Genomic DNA, 22,029 nt, shown 5'->3' on the forward strand with positions numbered 1-22,029 from the left:
TTTCTTCTAGATATGCCTCAGCATCTATGGCTTTATGTCCACACTGATTCTTCTCAAAACTATAATTAGGCTAATATCATTGTCCAATGTATTAGTATAGTTGCTTAAAAGACAATTGTCAAAAAAAGGCAAGAAAACAATGGTATGACCAAAGTGTACTTATCATACTGATAAAATTTTAGAGTAATTTCAACAAATTTTAGACTGTGTGTAATGTAAAGCGATCACCATCCAGTCAAAAAACATGAATAAATAGAAAATATTGTTTAACTTTGTAATGTTTGAAATGTGAAAGAGATCAAAAATGAAAAATATGTATAGCCCTATTTTGAAAAGTTCAAAACTTTTAAATGATGCTTTTCGTTTTGCAAGCGGAAATGGTAACAGATTGCAGGTCAAAGTGATTAATCTGCTTCATTACCGGGTTCTAACTGTGCTGTCATTTAGTCGGCTAATGATGAAGATTATGTGTGTCTAAATGTCGTGACAAGTTGAAAATGTATTTATTACATGGCAGGCTTGGCCTTATGCTTTTCTTATTTCATACACCACTTAATTTACTCAAATGGTGAAATGTTTTTGGTCCAAGTTAAATGAAATCCTTTTATATTTAGTGTAATAAACTACTTGAATACCAGTTTACATCAACAAACCAGTAAATGTTACTAAATTGTGATTGACAGAGTTAACTTTAATTGTTGCATGACAAAAAAGTAGCCTCAGAAAAGCATGTATATACATAAACCCATTCCGTAGCTCTGCTGGCAGTCTAATTTCAAATGCTCATTCAGATTAAGTTGCTTTAAGATTTCTTACATTTTGAAATGTTGGCTGTTGATGAACATATGACAATTGGGTGAAATTAGATGGGCTGCTTTCATATACAATTTTTTTTTGCATCTAACACTTTTTTGTACATAAAATGTTCAAGCATTTTACTCATTTTTGGATAAATATTTGTGCTCTTCTGTCATTTAAGGCTGAATCTGGCTGCTATAAGTCTTAATCTTTAAAAATCAATGTATCGATATGCAAATACATTGTTCTTCACTGCAAAATGTGTCCACAAAACCAGCTGTACTTAAATAGAATACATTTATCACTACTATGTCTTTGACCCCTTCTTTTCTTCCACCTCTCACATTCCTGAAAGGTAATCTTTGATATCCATTGAAACAGGATTACTACTGTGTCCAGTCTCTGTTTCAGGCTCTTTAGAAGCAGCACTCTAAATAATCACCTTATCCATTAAATTGGTCTCATCACAGTATATCCTGGTGCCTATATTGGTCTTTGAATCCCTGTGTGTTCTTGCTACTCATATATTCTCATACCAGTAACACTTGTTGCTTTATCATTTGTCCATGACGAAGGAAAAATTATGGCTGCCACATACAGTTCTAAAAATATTAAATTGGATGTCTTTTTAAACTCCTTTCTGTGATCAGGTTTGGTGAGACATTTGGTAATTTCTTTACTATTTTTCATCAGTTAAGTCTTTACTTGGTGTTTTCTTTGTCCCATTTTGTCTAACGAACAGAAGCTGCCTAATTATGCACATCTTGTTATAAAGTGTTGATTTCCTTGGGCCACGCTCTCCTTCATTCCACGGATACACATCACCTGCTATGCTCAAACCCATTAAGCGTTCAAGTTTATCCAGCTTGGGGTTAGAAAACGTGCTTAAAATAAGATGGTCAAAATACCCAGTTGCCTTATAATTGTGCGCAATCGATTCGCATGCAACAAGCAGAGACTATATCTAACGAGATTGTAAGAATAATAAAAATCGGGGTAATTGTCCATTGCATTATTAAAAACTGTACGGAAAGTGTGGAACTACTTTTGAGGAAGAAATATTGTCATAATGATCCTGAATGATTGAGTCTTTTTTTTTCTTCCTATGATGAAGATGATAATACCAGGGTTTATTGGACTGAAATTGGGTAAAAGTGGTTCAGAGAGCATTGGGTATCATCTCTGCACTTCAATTAGCAGCTATGGAGTCCAAACCTCAACCCCACAAAGAATCTTTGGGATGTGCTGGAGAAGGCTTTGGACAGTGGTTGGACTTGATCATCTTGGTGAAAAATGAATGGTACTCTTGATGGAATAAATCTCTCAGCATTGCAGAAGCTTATCAAATGAATGCAAGAGTGAATGTGTACCATAAACAAAGTTACTGTGATCCCACAAAAACCATACCAGAGTGAGAGTTTTTTGGGCAGGCAGTGTAAATGCCTCTCTTAAAAGTAGCACAGAACTTACAGCCTATGCAATAGATAAAATGTGAGCTACTCATCTGTCTGTTGCTTTAAGCAATAAGGCCAAAACACTGTGACATGTTTTGTTCAGTTTCCCTTCCCTATCAATCTTTTCCATTCATATATTGAGTTGTTAAAATATTATTCCTCATTCTTGCTTTTTCTACCTTTCTGCTTAACCTCTGTCTGTCTTCTTGGCTCAATCCTCTCTTCGTGTCCCTCCATCTCCTCAGCAGTTTATCATAATCACATCACCTCAGTGTAATGGAGCACACTTAAGGCTTATTATGTCTCACACACATAAATATACGCATGCACAAAACTATCGCACACAAATGAGATCCACTTAAGCCTTATTACATGTCTAACTGTGCTTCTGACACAGAAGATTATCCATCAGGTTTCATGCACAGGCAGGGGGCAAGAATTGCAGGTAAAAAATGCAAACATGTACAGACAAAGCTTAACTCACAATGAAAAATGATAAATATTTAGAACATGTGAAAATTAGCCTTTGCACTGTTATTTAAATGCACAAAAATGGAAACGTTATAGAATACATACAGTTTATCAGGTTAGAAATATATTTTCAACCAGAGATAAACATATTTTGGTGTGAAATGTACAGACTGACCCCAGAACAAAAGCCAGAGACCTTGTGAAGATGCTAGCTGAAGCTGGTAAGATGAGAAGTTGTTATTCACAGTGAGAAAATGTCCTGTATCTCCCTTCAGCACAGAAGAAACCTTTACTTCTAAAGAAATACAAAAAGCCAGATTGCAGTTTGAAAATGCACACAGGCACAAATATCTCCATTTCTGGGGTCATGTCATGGGGTCTGATGAAAGAAAAACTAAAGTAAAACAAAATTCTAGCTACATTTCTGGCATTTAGCAAATAGAAACTGGTAATTCAAATTGACCAAAAACAGAAGAGGAGATCTGATTTCTGGTTTCAGACATATAAATATAGACATCATATCGGGAGTGAAGAATAAAGATGACACATTTGCAAGGCAATGAAAGAGGTGACCTTTTAATTTCTATATGCATGGGTCTATTTAAGTAAGTGCAAAATATATGTCCATGTGAAACTGTTTTATGCATACATGACTTTTATGTATAGCAAACATGTTGATGTGTGTGTGTGCATGGGAAGAGCATGTGTACAAAGACAAAGTAGGCTGAATGCTAGATAATTTATTTTCCCTCTCTTTGTCTGTGGGTGTATGTGTGTATGTCAGCAAGATGGTGGGATCTTTGGTGCACATTGTGCACCAAAGTGTAGTCACACTCTCTTTTCTTTCACTATCCTCAAATGACCTGAAGAGTTGTTGAACAAAAAGAAATGCAGATTAATTCCCATTTCCAATGTACTTTTAAATCACATTAATAAAGATGCTTCCTTTATCTCGGATAATGCCCCTAGTCAATTGAAACGTGTCATTGTTTTAATTGTTCTCAAATTTCCAATCAAAACAATAATAACAGACAACAAAGCATAACCAAATTCTTACTTAATTAGAAAAATGTCACTGTCAGTCAGTGATTTTCATTATGGTAACCTGCTTTCTCTGCTCCCTTAATCACATTTCCACCTGGCAGAGATGATATGCTAGAACAACGGAGACAAAGCTGTTGAATGAAAGGTTGTTGGCTCCATATAATCAGCCTTAGGTCACTAAGAAACATACCAAATATACCATAGAGGTGCCATAAGAAGTCATGTCTGCAGATTGCCACAAGTCATGTAGGGGACACAGTAAACATGAAATAAATGAATCTGATAATTATTATAGCTGGAACAAATAGTTTAATTTGGTGCCAAAGCCAGCATAATCATCAATAAATGGCCCTAACTGACCATGGTAGTCTTTGTTTAAAGTGTATAACACAGTAACAATAGCCCACTCAACTCCAGTGAGTGGGGAGGACTATATATTCAGGTGCAACGACATCAAGAGGTGTAAAAAAAAGTAAAACACTTGATCAATACTCTGATTCACAACTTTGTTTACTGTCAGTCTCAGGCCTCTTATCCATATTAGCACATTCAGTTAATGCTTAGTGAACACTTTACTGGGCCCAGCCTGTTTTTGATTTCTTTGAGTGTGTGTAATCAGTACCCTATTGATTCATGTTAGGTTTGTCACAGCTGTTGAGGTGTGACTTCACTTAAGTTAATGAAAATCCACTTTCAGGCTCCCACTTTCAAATGAAGCTCCTGCACTTCTGTGGTGTTTGGTATTGTTAAATTATTTTAAAAAGTATGTTAAGAAAACAAGAAAACATGTGGTCATATGTCAGAATTTTTCTCAGTATTTCCCAAGTTTAAGTATGGCCAGAATGAGCAGGAAAACCTTTAGACAGAAGTAAAAAAATATGTGAAAATCCACCCAAGATTCCCTGAAATAACATCACATTCATATACATTATTGACACAAATGTACCTTCTCTTTCATAATGTAAGGCTCACAACATAAGGAAAATATACACTTATGGTTTTCTAAATGTAAAACCATCAACCAATACAACAGCATGTTTTTCAACTAGCAGTAAAAAACGCATGCTGTTTAAAATTTTGTTACTATAACTTACTGCATGAAAAGTATTGTTATCTCTACTGTACGATGGATCCAGGCACTCAGCTATTTGCTGGGTAGAATGATGCATTTGCACATCTGTTACTTGACAGCCTAAAATCCCTGAAGTCATTGAAATGAGGCAGAATAGATAGAATAAGATAAGCATGCTTACTCTAGATCAGTGGTTGTGAACTTATTGTCTCAGAGAACAAAGGAGCTGTCTGAAGGGATAAGACGAACACAGATATTCGGCCTCCATCAAAACCTCATGTACACTGGCTTTTTAAAGCACACCTGAGACCCATTACGGGTACTGCCCCCTGGTTTCTGTAACCCAGATTCTCTAATTTTATACTCATTCTTTTCTTTCTTCGTCTCTTCAGTTTTCATCCAGTCCCAGTTGCACTTTTCCTGTTCTGTTTTTGACTTCTGCGTCTCTGTTTCTGTTGGATCTGCCATAAATACTTGCAAAGTTACTATTTGCATTGCTGACTTCTGGGAAAAGTCGAGCTAACAAAGGTGACAGCCATCAACTTTGGGAGGTGGCAGCATTGAGAAATTAAACATGGCACATATGCAGGAGACGAGCAGGTCGATATAGCGAAGCCACAAACAAACAGAAACAAATAGCCAAAAATAGACAAAGATTCTAACCAGTTTAAGCAAAAATGTTCTACAAAAGATTTATGGTCTTACCTCAATGTGAAGTGTTCCAGGTTTGAATCTGTCTTCATGTATATGCCAAATGCCACTGTTCTGCCAAGTCGAAGCGGACTTGGTGGTACAAGTACCTCCAGGTTCTCATCTAATTGCAGTCTTTCTCCCTTAGCAGAAACTGGGCCGATGCTCATCTCCACAGTACCAGCTTTCATCATGTCCTGAAGCCCTCCGTCGTCCAAAGTACCCCACTGTCCTCCAAGACCAATCCCCAGGCCTCCAAGAGGTCCGACATTTGAACTCTGAGCTTTCCATGGCTCATTTACAATGGATGGACAGTCTTGACCAGCCCCTTCCACTGGTATGATTGAGTAGTACACATCCACTGATGGTAGAGACACTTCAGGAGGTCTTTTTCTCACTTGTGATGGTGTAAACCAAGCTGGTGGGATCTCCAGACGGACCACACAGATGCCAGATGGCCCCATGAGACGGCAGCCCGCTGAAGGCGCTGGTTCATTGGTGTCACGTACGGCCAAGGCGCGGACACATGGGAGAATGGATCTAGGAAGCGGGTCAGGCTCATCCCAGCGCCGTCCAATCAGATAAAATAGTACCTATAGAGAAAATAAATGCACGTAACATTAAAGTAAGTAGATTAAGATAGTAAAGGTAAATACATCAATACCAGAATACAAAAACCAAACACCCAAAACATTCAGTAGATAATGTCTCTCTTCAGTCAGAGTCCACTTTTCTTAATTATACCTGGAGTTACATTTTTCACCATGTTGTATTTGTTTATATTGTTGGTTTTCCTTCAGAAGCATAAAAAAGCATCTGCTGCAGGACTGATAGTTCATACAGAATGGATATATGCTTTTACGAAATCAAGTATGTTTACATCGCTGGAATCAGAACTGAAGGGGCAATTTCTTTGATAAGTGTTCAGTTTCCATGGGAACAATTTTAAAATCAGTGAACTGCTGAATTAATTATCAAGGTAACACCTTAAGATACCCAAGAATGAAGTAGTGTGGTAAAAACAAACCACTGGTTCTACGCTTTCGTTTTGCACAGAGGGTCTGGACCCCCAGCTCTTGAGAAACAATTGTTTGCTGAAATTTAAGTTTTAAATTTCACCCAATCACTAATTGATTGGGTGAATCAATTACCCAATCAGCTATATAACTGATTGGGTAATAGGATAAACAGCTATGACGTACGCAATGAGCCAGTTCGACGTTGAGCCGAACAAGATGGCAGTGTTGATTCAATATTTGGAAGCGTGGCCAACACAGACCGAACGGCTGCATCACTTCCTCTACTGCCATTGCCGACCTACAATCGTAGGCAGACTAAAATTGTAAAACGGTGCAGATAGGTGATGCCATTGTTCACGTTTCTTCTGTTTACTGATTGGCCAAATTTGAGATTCAACCGGAGGTAAGGGATTTAGTAAAAATCCTTTTCTCAGTCTTATCACAAAAGTAATTTTTTTTAAGCAAAGAAATTCCTGGATAGTACATGCAATACCTAAAATTTGCAAATATTACTTGTAGAGAGAACTCAGAAAATTATGTTCTCTATTACTGTACAACTTGTTCTGAATTTTTTAAGAAAAAAAACTTTAAAACAAAACTTTTGTCTTCATAAATACGAGTAAATACAAATGCAAAAACCAAAGAAGTGATAAAACCAATTGGGATGTACCTGTATCCATGGTCTTGTTGACCCCACTTTAGGGACCACCACTTGACCTTTGATCCTCCAGTTTGTCGTCGCCTGACTGACTGAGGTCAGCAAATGTGGCTGAGGACCTTGAAGGAGCTCCGTTGGGATCATTTGCTCAATGCTCAGATTTCCATAGCTGCAATTGACACTTGGCTGGGACTGTGGAGCAACGCCTGGCTCCAGCTGGTGAAGAAAGAACGGCTCAGTCCGCGATGACAGGCTGCCATTTCGCATGACCTCCTGATTAGCTTCCCGCAGAAAGAAGGCAGAGTCAGTGCCGCTTAGCTGACATTGGACTGGGAGATAGGTCGGGAGGGAAGAGGAGAAACGAGGCTGGGAAAAGTCCGGCCCTGCGCCCGGTCCACCCCCTGCTGCTCCTAACGAGCTGTCAGACACTGAAGAGAAAAATTGACAGAGGACGAAAGTTAAAAAAAACAGAAGAGAGGAACAGCATCAAAAGGTCAAATAATAATTTGACCATTATTGTACTTAAAGGTGTTGGTAGAACCTGGCTTTGTGTGTTCTTTGTTCAGCAGAGCAGAAAATAATTTATTCACATAAAATTGACATTGCATAAATCCATCCTTAATGACCATTGCAATGAATTTTTAGTTTATTCACACTCTGACATAAACACATTCACACAGGTATCAGCTTCTTTCACACAAGCATCTCCACTCACTGACACACACAAAGGCCATAATGTATGGAGCGTCTTTAACACTTTTTCCATCACAGAGACATTTTGATACAAACACAAGCTCACAGTTGTGTCCATGAGGTATCGACTAAACATCACAGCTTGCATCAAAGCATGACTAGTTTTAACACCAATTCTATGAGCAATGGCCCCTCATATATAAAAATGACATTGCCTGTTTGTTTGTTTTTTTCATTTGACTGAAATCTGATTTTTGTACACTTCAGTGTGTATTCTTTGTCTTTTTTCCATTTTAATCATGTTGAAAAAAGGAATTAAATGCAATTTTTAGGACATGTTTCCATCAAAGTACATTCACTAGTACTGCAAAATTAATCACTAATAGAAAAGTGACTGTTTTGATTTGAGTGTAAAAAAGAATTGTAGTTTTGTCTATTTTTCTTTGCATTATTGACAGCTTGGCAAACACCAGACTGAGTGTCTGTTTAGCACAGCCATGGCAGCTTTACTCCACAAAAGGGGGATTCTTCTCCTGTAGTATAAAACTGAGGTGCCTTCAAGCTAGTTCTGGCAACTCCAACTGTGCCGCAGTTTCACATGTGATCCTCACAGATGTGCTGTATCAATTTTTGTTGCATATTTAATCTGTATGTTCCCGTTGTCATTTAGTCCTGCTGCTACTTCTCTCTGTCTCCTGTCTGCTACTTTTCAACCCCTTCACCACTCCAGGATTCGTCTCCTATTTCAATGGCAATGCTAGAACACAAATTGTCAGATTTGCGTCAGACCCTCACATGTTGAGCAGCAGAAACATGCCGTTGTGAGGTTGGCGCCTAATTGCCAAACCCAAACGTATAGAATGATCTTCATATTATTAAGGTGATGCATTTTTAAACCTGGCAGTAAGGCATGGAAGTGTCTGGGTAAAACGGACATTTCCAGGCCTGTTTCTCTCTTGTAATGTTAGAAATGTCGACTGCTCTGCATATTTATAGATAAAAAAAAATGACAAAACAAGTAAATCCTTTAGCTCTACAGAGTTACTCAATGCTACAAAATAGAAAATGTAGGTGTAAAAAACTGAATAAAAGGTGCAATGAGCTTTATTACTCTTCTCTAAAATGCTAAAAGCAAACTGTTTTATAAATGATTTATGGGCAACTACTATAATAATACGAAGCCGATGACAAAGAATAGGTTACGTGATTGTGCTGCAGTACTGTGGTTTATCTACACCTGTGTCTGTCAGCTGACACAGCTCCAAACCACTTCATACAGCTACATCAAACACTGGTGATTAAACACAGAAGAAAAAAAACTTAGGTTAAGTGTAAATGTAGGAGGTTGTATTAAAATGAATGGCTGCACACCTGGAATTTATAATAGTTCAATATATTGTAAAAAGAGATTTAAATGTTTTCAACACTTATTTGACATTGTAAATTTATTATCTTCTTAGATAATGAACAATCTACTCCAATTGTAGTAAAACAAAGAAAATGCACATGCAGAATGAAAAGTTTGTGATGGAAATTGCATGTGTCCTTGGGAAGCAGAGTGTGAAAATATAATGAGGGTGGGACAGAGGAGCGCTGTCTGGGGCAATTCATACTGAGGCGACTTCACAAAAAACAAGAGCAGCGGAATAAACCGCTACCTCTGTGTAAAAATGAGTAAGCAGGTTTTTTGGTTATGGTGCCTGGGCACGGAGGGATAAGTTTAAAGTTGAGGAGACAAGCAGAAGGAACGTCAGACTGCAAGCAAGCAACAGAATAGGGGAAAGACGACAGACCCAGAGGAAGTAGGAAACAAGTGCAGGGTGAGAGAGAGAAAAAGATGGTAAAATGTCTGTGAAAATTTGCTCAAAGATGTCAGTTTGGATAATTGGTGGTGGTTTTGGCATTTCTATGTAACACGAGGTGGCTGCACATGACTCACCAAAAATTACACTCCAGTCCACAGTCTTAGTAAATGGATTTGAAGCAGTGCATAAATAAAAGTTTTGACTGAACATTAAGATGACTGTCTATTAAAGATGCCAACTTTGCATTAAATTGTCATTATTTACAAAATCATGCAAAGTTGGCACTTTTAATTGACTTTTAGTGCAACTTTTAGAGCAACTGTGCATTAAAAGTGTCATTATTTACCGAACGACACTTCATGACAACTGTCATTAAAATTCATAAAGAATTCTTTATATTCATGACAGGTGTTATGTCATGTTTATGACAGTGTCATATCAGTCTTATGCACACTCCTTCAAATAAAGTGTTACCAAAAATCTTAAGTCATCCCATTCATTCTTTAAATCTTAACTGTGCAGATGTTTTTCTTATGCTTTAAATTTAGTCTTACTGTATAGTCTACTGTTTTTGTTTTTATATTTTCACCATTGTGTGAATCTGCATGCTTCCACTTGCCTCACTTTGCTGCTCGTACTCCTCAAATCCCCACCGAGTGACAAAGGATATTTCTATTTTTTTTTTTTTTTTTTTTTTTTTTTTTTTTGTATTCTATTCTATATATGAAAGATTTCCATAAATAATACTTTTCATGTTATCATGGGATATGACTTCATTTTATTCTTTGGAAACATAGCAGCTCAATGATCCCAAAACTTTGGAGACTAGTTTTGCAAATCTTTTTGAAGTCATTGTTATACAGACACATACCTGCTGCTACTTTTGGTTGAAGAGAACATCATCCCCAGAGGCTGAAACATTTTCATGTGAGGCTTAAAATAATCACAGGCCATAGATCATGTGGTCACAACCCATAAGCACATTAGGTTTCGCAAGCTCTGTGTTTTCTTCCCTCATTCATTTTCCATCATTATGGGTGTCCTTGAGGTGTCTGCATGGATGTTTCTGTATCCACAGGAATCCTCTGAAGCATATGTCAGAGTCCTGCACAGAGACCTTGAGCACCTGACACACGCATGCAGAGCTTTTTCATGCAGGCACAACTTAACCCTTGGATAGAGTCTAAAACACGATGAAATACTATACATCGTTTTCATTTATTAACGTTTTATTAATGTTTATTCATTTTCAGCTATTTTTGTCTGGAAAAAAAAAATCAAAGGAATTTTTACTATGATTATTGATTGCATTTCACAAATGTAAGAGAAAGCGTTAATTCATAAAAACAATTGCTACTTTTTTAACTCTGTATTTATTAATAATCTACATTGAAGGAAACTGAAATATTCACAGTCACTACAGCCACTGGCTCAATAGGGGGCGCTGTGTTACAATTCAGAGTTGGCACTCTATCATCCTTACAATGGTATGTCTTTGGCTACAATTAAAACTGGCAAAGTCCAGTTTCTCTGGCATCATTACTTTGGCAACCACAAAACACAACAGGAGTCCATACCCGCTGTGCCCTGCTGCACACACAGACTCACTGACTGTGTGTGTCCAAGTGGATTTCTGAGCACTCTAGTCCTCCTGAACATGCATGCATAAAAATGCGTCTGCTAGACATTTAAAAGTCTGAAAGCGCGCATATGTGTTCTTTTGGAAGGCTGCTCACAATCAAGAAAGTTTACTGAACATAAACCTGAAAGTGTGTGAGAGAGAGTGACGGCGTGTGTGTGTGTGTGTGTGTGTGCGTGTGTGTGTGAGGGCGAAATTGGACAGGAATAAAGCCAGATGTACAGAGATTTGACAAGGCCCATCTGTGATCCTTCTTTCCCCCCAAAAAAATGCCCATCCTGCTCTATTTCCAAGTGCAGACACGCTCACACCCGGCCAGTAATCAAAACACACTGAAGCGTGCAGGACAGGAAGAGAAAGAAAGAAAGACAGCAAGAGTAAAGCCAGATGGGTCTTAGTCGGGAGGAAAGATACCAAGATGTGATAATAGCATCAGTGTTGCTTGATATTGTGTTGGTAAGATATTAGATCATATTAAAGTCATTAATATGACATTTTATTAAAGCGATACACACATTTACACACATTCAGGATTGTTCTCGATGCGTCTGATTCAAGGGTGTAAAATCAGCATTCTGTAAAGAGGAACGTAACGAAATATCTCTGGAACAATACATTACAAGCTCACAAACAAATTCTTTATGGTAGAAAAGTCTCAGGTTACAGATATATTGAAATCAGTGAGTTAGGATTCAGACAGAGTAATATATTCATATCACCTCTAAAATGCCAAACTTGAACAAAGATGTAAATGACATTAAGTTGTTTGATGATTTTGTGCTCATGAATTATGAATGTTTTGAAATTTGAGTTTTTCTAACCCTAAATGTGCTATGTAAAATGGTGTTCAGTTATATAGTCCAATTTGTCTACGTATATGTATAAACATGTATTGTTTATATAGATTTTCTTTCCAGTAATTGTTTTTTTTTTCCTTTATTTAATTGATTATGTAAAAAAAGGTGTAAAAAAAAACATACCATCTTCATCAGTTACTTTCAAGCCACTTTGTAAAATCCCTTTTTACAGTTTAGTTTGCCAACTCTAAAAATGTTTTTTGTCTTTTTTTGTTCCATTCCCTGCAAATTCTCCTTATCGAGCAAAGGTAGTCTAAGCATGAGAAAGAGGGCAACAAACAACCAAAAAATAAACAAATAAACAAAAAACAGAGCGTTGATCTACACTTAAAATGTTCAGATTTGAAAAGTGTTTGACAGGGAAAGTTCAAAGCAGCAGTTTGGTTTTGCGTGCTGTGACAGTCTAGAAAATAAATCCATCACAGATGATGTTTTGGTGAAGTATGAACACTATTAGTTTCAAAGATGGCAGTCTATCTGAGATAGTTTCTTCTGAATCACGGAACAAAGAAAGAGAAAGAAAGACAGAAGGAAAGAAAGGAAAAACTAGTGAGAAGAGATAAGATGAAAGACGGATGAGGTTTCTATTTCTGAGCAGTGCATTCATCATGAGAGTTTATTTTGGTGGGCTCTCATTCTTCCATTGTCTGGCTTGTTATAATTCTGCCCAGGCTTTTCTTTCAGGTGCTAATTGTATTTTTTTCAGCATTAAAAGGGGAAACCTAATATTTCAAATGCGCACCGCTTTTGTTTCACACCCACTGAGTTGGGCTTTAGTTCCTCCAGAGTAATATCAAAAACGCATGTAATGAAAAAGGTGACTCTGATGTTGTCAAAATGTGCTCCCAGATTGAGCAGCGGGAGCCACAAATGAATCAAAAAATACGTGCATGTTTGAAATTTAATAAAAAGATATATCAGAATTTAAAAGATTTCAGATTTGGTGGACATAACATTGCAGATAAACTAGTGGAGGTGCAAAATAAAATGAAGAAACAAAGGACTGCACTCTCCTCCCCTTAAAGTGAAAGAAAGTTTAAGAGTTTGAAATCAGTATGAGTAAACCAGCACTTGTTGATTTTGTGATGAAAACATAATTTAAATTTAAAACAAAATGAACAGTGAATTAAAATATAAAGTCTTAACATATTGTTTTTAAATTCCACACATTTTATCTCTTGTTGCAGAAAATTAAAGTTATGTCTTTTTTTTTTAATCTTCCACTTATGATTTTTAAGCAAACTCTTAATAAAGATAAGCACAGCTGTTGTGGAAGAGTTGTGCAAATAAAGGTACGAAACAGGAGTATTATCAGACTTATGGTTACCATTCTTTAATCCATATGACAAAGCTGTGGGTCTTCTGCCAGATATTATGATTAATTTGTTTAATGTCTACTTCAGCACCCAATGCAGTAATGGAAAGATAAAAAAAAATAAACTGGTGGAGACTACCATCAGCTCTTGAGCAATTCAACAGCTGGTTAATGTGGAGATGCTGACTAAGGAGTTTCAATGAGTTCTTGAGATAATCCGTCCACTGCTTCCCTTCCAAGTGCTGTTCGATTTTCTACATCTGAAAGAAAACACTGTTTCATCTGTATCCTCCAGAGAGGAGAAATGGGACCAATTGATTATATTTAGCATCACATGAAATATTTTGCATATTTGTCAGACAGAATGCACAGAACTATGTGTGCAAAAAGGCAACTAATCTCTCGGTACACGGAGAACTTAAACATCTTTGTATTTATTTACATGTTAGCTGGTTTAAAATTCAACCACCATTGGAAATCATAGGAATGATCTTTTTTTTTGCATCACTGTTTGAGTAAATCAGAGCTTAGCGGTTTGAGGCTTCCTAACTTAACTTAAATTTCTGAATAATGGTCTTCTGAAAAAAAGGTTTTCTTACAGTGATTGATTTTGTTTTCCTTTTTTTTTTTTTGTCTAAGAGTTACCTATTGGATTTTGCCTACCCCATGTTTCAAAATTCCCAATACTGCCACATGTATTTTCACCGGGTTTTGATTTATGTCCTTGTCACTGGGTCAAAGAATTCACATCTCCCAAGCTATGCTCTGACCAACACTTTGCTCCTCTGTTCCTAACCCCCATCACAGCTTTTCCAACATGCTGGGTTGGATCCAGTTTCTCCCTTTTCGTATTATATCAAAACAAGTTTTTTCTTATATTTTTCTTTGCATCTTTATATATGGCTTCACAGGCTTCAGCTTGTCTTTAAACCCACCCAGCTATTTCCCTTTGGTCTGTAGAATGATATTGTTTTCAAAAGGAGTGCCTAACGAACAGAAAAGATGCCATGCCACTGCTAGATATTTCCTTCATACAAAACAAATCATTGGTCTACGTCAGCCGACTCTGTTTGCGAGTCTATTTCTAAGTGTATGGAGGAAAGAGACAGGATGTAAAAGAAGACAGGCATCTGGAAAATGTCATATTCATTTAAAAGTTTCCTTGTCATTTCCTGAATGGTTGAAACAGATTTACAGAAGTTCAAAAATAAAACTTCTTGTTGAAGTGAATAAGATGAATTTTATGTTTTTCTTTTCTTTCCACGGATAACATATTGTTTTATTTTATCAGTTGAGGATATTATGCTCCAAGTAATTTCATAGAACAGTTGTTTTTCAGTGCTGTGACTTCTTTTAAATCCACCACCTGTCTTCATTTTTGTATATTAATAGTGATGCATAAGCAAAAGTTTTGTGTCATGCACATATATTCAAATCTCTGTATGCAAGAAATCACCCTCAGATCGCTCGTGACAAGAACAAAGTCAATGTTGGAAAAAAAATTATAATAATAGGAGCCCATTTACAGTTTGCAGCAAGTGATGTAGGGGACACAGAAAACATGTAGAACAAAGGTCAGACAACACCAAACCAAAACCTTTTGGCTCAGTTTAGTCTTGTTTCAGCAACAGCAATATCTATAAAATAATCAACACGGTAAGATTAAACATTCTGTAAATAATCAATGTACAATTGGATATAAATTCGGGCATCTAAAGGGTTAGCATGACAAAATCAGTGAGTATTTAAACCTCTGAAAGGTTCTGTGACATTTCTGTTGAGTAAAATTTATATGAAACTCCCAGTAGGGAGATAATATGACGTTGAAATAAGAACTTTGAAAACAGTTTGAATTCTGTCGCTGGAACTCGAGACATAAGGTCTTTTTGTGTGCAACTGGTACAATCTGTACCAGCAGAGAAGTGTGAAGAGCAATTTCAAATGGTCATCCTACAACTGAGGGAGAAACTGGAACAAATAAAGGAAAGGGCTCTCAGAGAGGAAGTCGAGCAGCACATGCAGAAACAGAGGAGCACGGAGCAGGATGTGCAGAACTATTGGTGGCTTACAGACATCCTCTGACTCCAGTGAGCCGGATGCTGGACGTTTTGAATCATTTTGGGCAGTTTCCAAATAAAAAAATGTTTTCCGGACTTACAAATTTTTGGGTCTAAAAAAAAACACGATCCTTTGACCAACACTTCTTCTAAACGCTAGGACTAATTGTAAACCGGATATGAAAATAAAAAGGTTATTCTCAAAGCATGAAGAACGTTATCTTGATGACGTGATCGGCACTACTTTGAAAGGATTCAGCTCATCAAACTCTATAGATTGTCACCAATCATAGAGATCTGAATAAACATCTTTCAACCAGCACTCTGGTAAGTGTGAATTTGGTCCAGTGATAAATCCACTGGTCCTTGTTATCGTTCACTTCTATCCTTCAGTGATCCACAGCTAGTCGACCAACTTATAAAAGCTGCTTATAGAGCTGAAAGACTTCCTGCTTCAACCGACTTAGAGGAGGAGAAACAAAGAAGTACGCTTTGTAGCATACAGGACAAAAGATTATTTGCAAAGGAAGAAATTATCCTGCAATATTGATGATCTCCAGAAGTTAAGTTTAAATGCGAGGAAGAGTAAAAATAGAGGCAGACCTTGGAAAGTAAAGAGGAGAGAAAGGGCAGGAAAATAAAAAATGGAAAAAGTAAGACTGAACATGACAGGGACAGACAAGGAGTGAGGAAGGGCTTAAGGACAAAGAACTAGAAGAGTGGGTAGGAAAGGGAATACGAGTACTGAGAGCAAGTAAGGCAGAAGGACAAGACAAGACTTAATGGAGATAAATGTTGAGAGGGGCTGTGCAAAAAGAAATGGATAAAGGTGGATAGGACAGTGAAGGAGTGGAAGAAAAAGAGGACAAAATCTGAACCAAAAAGTGAAGGAGCGCACAGAAGAGAACATCCGCTGAAGGTATTATTTTATTAGCTCAAATTGAAAGTGATAAAAAGATAATTGTGTCGTCAACCTAGCATGCCTTACCAAAAAGGTTAACACCGGGTTTTAAATCACTCATTAGACATCTGCTCTTCAAAGAAAAAAAGAAAAGAAAAAAAAAAAACATGCACACAAGCAATCTGCAGTAAGGACATAGAACATTTGCGGTGCTGAAAAGGCATGGTTTGGTGGCACGAGCGAGAACAATTCTAGCTCCAACACAACTGACTAAAAGTACCAATGAATGAGTCACTTTTAGATTTTCATTTGTAGAATTGTTCATCTTGCACAATTTTCAAACTAATGATCTTGTGTCATTTATTCGTCCATTTTACAATTATACTGCTTTATATTTGTTCATTACATGCACAATGTAAAATGAAGTTCAATCTCATTAAAACGACAAATTTCCAGATAATTGAGAGAACCTGAATACAAGATGACATTGCAAAAAATCATTACATCTTTGGTCACATTTGTCAAGACCCAGGTGTCCATGTTGTTCATACCTTGAATTTATTACATTATTATTACATTTTATTATAATTATTTATCTTTTTTCCCTTAACGAAATTGTAGAATTATTTTAAAATAAACTCTTTAATTTAGCTAACAAGCTAAATGCAACTCTAAATGTGAATAACTACAAACGAGTAAGCAGATTTTCAAACAGTTAAGTCTTGTCAAGACATTTCTCAAAAAGAGCAGAAATGAAGCAAATGTCAGTTCACTTCTTCCTGAGGATGTTAAGCCCATAGGTAAATTCCTACTTGATGTGATGCAAATGGAGTGAGATGTGCTCAGAAATTTCATTTGCACCAACACTCTCACAGGTTACTTTCAAAATAAATATGTCTGTAATGCTACATTGTGTTGTAGTGTGGCACATTCTCCGTTGACAGCATCTAATTGCAGACTATTGATTTCCACTTGAACAAAATGCCACCACTGCTTCGTGCTGCTGTGATAGGACTTTATTTAAAAGGTTAAGGATCACTTAAATGTTACGTTAACATGGCTACCGGCTTGCAAGAACAAAACCAATTTTCTTCCGTCTCCACAGGAGACACGTATTTTTTTTTTTCCTGTTGTCAAACATGGAGAAATTGTGAGCTAGGCTTAAGACTGGATGGAGATGGAATTCAATATTTCTTATTTCCTTTGTAAGATACGAAATTTGAATTCATCTGTGCTTGTGTTAAAGAAAAATATGGGTTATAAATCTTTGATTACATTGAAAGAATATGATAAGAAAATGATTCCTTTTTATTTTAATCACAATTACTAATTTGTCAATAGGAATTTTTAAGACTCTGGTTTACAAAAACACAACTTACTGACTAAACACAGACAAACATTGCCCTTTATGTCCTCTGGTTCCTTCCTTTTTAAAAGGTAAGACAGCTTGATGGAAGCTTGACAGACATTTTACCTCATCATATGAAAAAAATGACTTCTTAGCACAGCATGCCCTTGTAATCCTTCATTAATCTGTTTACAGCTCTAATCTGATTAGTCCAACCTGATTAATGTTCAACAGTTAATTACAGGAATCTAGTGCAAGTAATCTGATTCTCCGATCAGAGAAGGATTATTACACTTTTGACAGTCTCCTCCCTCCTTGCCTCCCCCCCCTGTTTCCTGAGTCTTTATCAGTATCAGGCTTTTTCACATTTCTCCTCAGTTTAGCTTGCATCTTTTAGCTCTGTTGCCCTGGGACTCTTTATCTGGCTTTCTTTTCCTTGTCAACATGCCTCTCTCTCATCCCTTTCCATCAACTGGCTTTCATTCCTGTTTATCCTTCATTTCATGTCTTTTATCCATTGATTTCTACAGCAGAAATACAAATTAAACTTAAGGCCTGACGAGAGAAGATATCTTTTATCACTCCTTCCATAACGCATCAGCCACTTTAATCTAAAGAATGACTTTTAAACATTTTTGGGAAAACATGAGGAATGGCAATTATCACTTTGCTTAACTTTGCAAAGTTAAGCAAAGTGATAATGGTTGTGAAGTTAATCTAATTTCTTTATTTACCTTCTATTATGGTGAAAACTATAATAGTCAAACTTATAGTAGATATCATTGATGCTTGACTCTCCAATAATTAGGGACTAAAATACCCCAAAATGTTTTTACTATGTGCTTTTATAATTATTTAATCCAATATCTGTACCAGTGTGTGTTCATTATTCATGGAGGTAAACAAACATTTCTCCACCTGATGCATTTCCAAATTAAACTTGTGTATTCAAATTTAAAAGTAGGGTTAATATGATTTTATTTTTCTTTTTTATATCTTTTACCCTGGAACAGTTATTAGCAAATTTATTAGTCAGGGTTTAAAATAATGTCTGGATAATTCAACACTACTGGTAACATAATGGGAATTTCTACCTACAGTCCATGTACACTTTCCCAGGTATTTTATACACACAGAGACAACTAAATGTTGATTTATTTTCCTTTTTTAACTTTCATTTGACAGAGACAAATGACAGTAATTAAAAAGTTATTGTCCCAGAATTAGCTAAAGACTATTTTTCATCATTTCTTTTGACATGCAGTGAGAAACTACAATTCTTCCAACAGGAGAGATTACTAAGTTTTGGGTTTTGACTCAAGTTGGACTTAAATCCTAGGTTGTAGATCGTATTCTAGGATTCGAGTCTCATTAACAATAATCACCTGATAATCAGGAGTGAAAGCAGGTCGGTGTACTAGCTACAGACTGCAGCTCTTACAGATGATGCACTGCTGCACGTATTTTACTGTGACAAGATGTCCTTGATTTATTAGCCAAGGATGTTCACAGACCTCGGGCCATTAAACCTTCATAACAATCTGTTTATCTTTGCTGTAGCTTTATAATTATGGCCACATGTTTCTCCAACTAAACACGTCATATAAGTGTCCTCCTGATCATATTGATTTGAAAGTGGACGTGTGTTGAGCTCCATTACTTTTCATTGAACACAACGGTGCATTTACATAATTAGCAATTCACAATTTTCAGAATAATTTAAAGCTGCTCAAAACTGCTCTTTGCAAGTTGAATTAAATGTCGAGATTAAAAAGCAATTGCAAACAGTACATGACTTCATGTAAAACATTGCAGACTAGATGAGAAATCATTTATTTCCATCAGACTCGAGTCTTCACTTGGACTAGCATCTCAAACACTTGAGGTTTGACTTATACTTGAGGAAAATTACTTGTGTCCATCTTTGGCCCTCTATTAAGAAAATATCACAACTTAGGCTATTATATATACATACTCACACAACTAGAACAAAGATACTTTTCAAAGAAAAGGCCTGTTCCTAAAATAAAGGACGGTTACAGCTATGCTGATGTCACAACGACGCAGTGACCCACAGTCCATTAATCATCAACTTACACTTGATTCTATCAATGTGATTTTAAAACACCTCTTCTCCTTTCATCCCTGTCATTTCATGTATTTTCAATTAAATCTGCAAAGAGACCCTGTAATATTGAACATTTTTGACCATATTTCAGAACTGACAGTCATAGTTGTCTTTTTGACCTTGAATTTCCCAGTCACTTTCTGAAAGAACTTGTAAAGACCTGAATTTAACACCAGTATGAAATAAAAATGAATAAAAACCATCAAAACCAAAGAGATAAGGTCATCCATTTAGGGATAAGATATTCATTTTATGATGAACATGATTATGAATATAGCTGTGAAATTATATTTTGGATAAAATTCAGATAGAGTTTCAAGATCACTGTTTTAAGGTCTTTCAAAAAGCTCTGATCAAATATTCACTGGATAAGACCTTCCACATAATATTTTAGTCCAGTTTTGTTTGAAAGACAAAAGGCAATAAAAGGCAAATATGGCATCAGATTTAATCTACAGCTCCAGAGTTTTTGTTTGCAGTTCTGATATTTCTCATGTCTTCTACAAAAATCGTTGGTCAATATTTTTACACAGCCTAAGACCGACAGACAAACACTATGCATTTTTAATTCTGGCAGGAAAAATAACTGTTTTTGCTGATAATTTGTTAGATAAACCATCTATATTTTACTTTTTAACTTCCCTACTTATTCTTTGTTTTTTGAATTTAGCTGTTGTCTCCTTTGTTCCCTTTTTTTTCCCCTTTAGTCAACAAGCCTTTACAAAAAGTTAAATTGAGCTAAAACTAAACATTGTATGAGATTGTGGAAACATACAGTTATGCAGTTTATTTTAAAGTTGTCATTCTATTCTGTTGTCTTAGACGTTGGTAATGTTTTCAAATGAATTCTTAAGGTATATGAATTTAAAGGGCAGGTATTATGTAAAATCAACTTTGAGCTTTATGCAATGTTCTAATGTTAATTCCTCATCAAAAACATACCTGAAGTGTTGCTTTGATTATTATATGTATGCTTGAGGAATCCTTAAACTTCCCATGGAGGCCATTTAGCTTAAGAAAATATTCTCACTTTACTTTGCGATTCCACATACTTGTCATTTTGTGCATTGCTGTTTATAAATTCCTAATAATCGTTTGCTCCCTTTATCATGTGGTTCAAACAAAAACCAACTTATTAAATATCTTATTTTGTGGTCATGTTAACAATTCAATCCTGAATCCAAAGAGAGAAACCACAGCGATGCTAAAATACTGCGCTGAAGACCCAGAAGCCTCAGGTTCAGTATAACCTCCCCGGATAGAAAGAAGAGCAGCAGCTAAGGCTGAAAATCCTTCCTGTCTAGGGAGGGAAGGAGCCGGCTGAACTCAGAGGAGAAACTTAACTTAGTCCAGAGAAAAGAAACTGCCTTATCCAAACATAGCAATTTTCTCAGATAAGAGTCAAGTGATTAGAGAAATTATTCCATCAATCCAAACTCACTTTATTTATTTCAAACAGGTTTTAAAAAAATAAATAGGTTAACAGAACAAGCAATCAGTGTGACAGAGAAAAAACATGTGCATACATAACTAAGAGCAAAATGATTTGTTTACCACTACGTTTAGTTTTATAATACAATTACAGAAATGCACATAAATGTAGCCATTATTATCATTACAATGCACTATGATGAAAAAGGCAGATAAACATCTGTTTTTGATTAAAAATAATATTCCTTTTTTCCTACCAACTGATGCATTCTTATTGTACTTTGTTGCACGCTTCTAAAGCAGCATTTGTGGTTCATTTATTTCCTTTCAATTGTTATTACATCTCCATGCATAAGAGGCTTTGAAATAATGATGCAAAACAGAAAAATCATGTGGGAATGAAATATTAGAAAACATTACTTTGTTTCTGAAATGAATGACACACTTCTTAATAATACAGGTTGTGATGCTTGTTCCACTTTGTGATGCTAAACAACCGTTGAGGTTGAGAGCTAACACCCACCAGATGTTGGGAAGTGGCTGTAAATAAGTCTGCCTAGCAACTTTGGCCGGCAGCCAGACATAATTTAAAGTCGGTGTATGTGTGGAGATGAAAGAGTGTAAGTGGCTGGTTAACAACTGGGCTTGG

General features: G+C 36.3%; 1 protein-coding gene across 2 annotated transcripts in view; it reads right to left on the reverse strand.

Moving 5' to 3' along the window:
* Positions 1–22,029, reverse strand: part of LOC106953273 (transmembrane protein 132B) — a 286,044-nt gene that overhangs the window by 161,008 nt on the left and 103,007 nt on the right. For both annotated transcript variants that reach the window (XM_015041905.1, XM_015041898.1), the window contains 2 exons: positions 7,219–7,634; positions 5,545–6,122 (listed from right to left, as the gene is read on the reverse strand). In XM_015041905.1, the coding sequence (XP_014897391.1) occupies positions 5,545–6,122; positions 7,219–7,634 (994 nt within the window). The remainder of the gene's footprint in view (positions 1–5,544; positions 6,123–7,218; positions 7,635–22,029) is intronic.

Source organism: Poecilia latipinna, unplaced genomic scaffold (genome assembly GCF_001443285.1).
Source record: "Poecilia latipinna isolate Pla-1442-1.1 unplaced genomic scaffold, P_latipinna-1.0 Scaffold32, whole genome shotgun sequence".
NCBI classification, from domain to species: domain Eukaryota; kingdom Metazoa; phylum Chordata; class Actinopteri; order Cyprinodontiformes; family Poeciliidae; genus Poecilia; species Poecilia latipinna.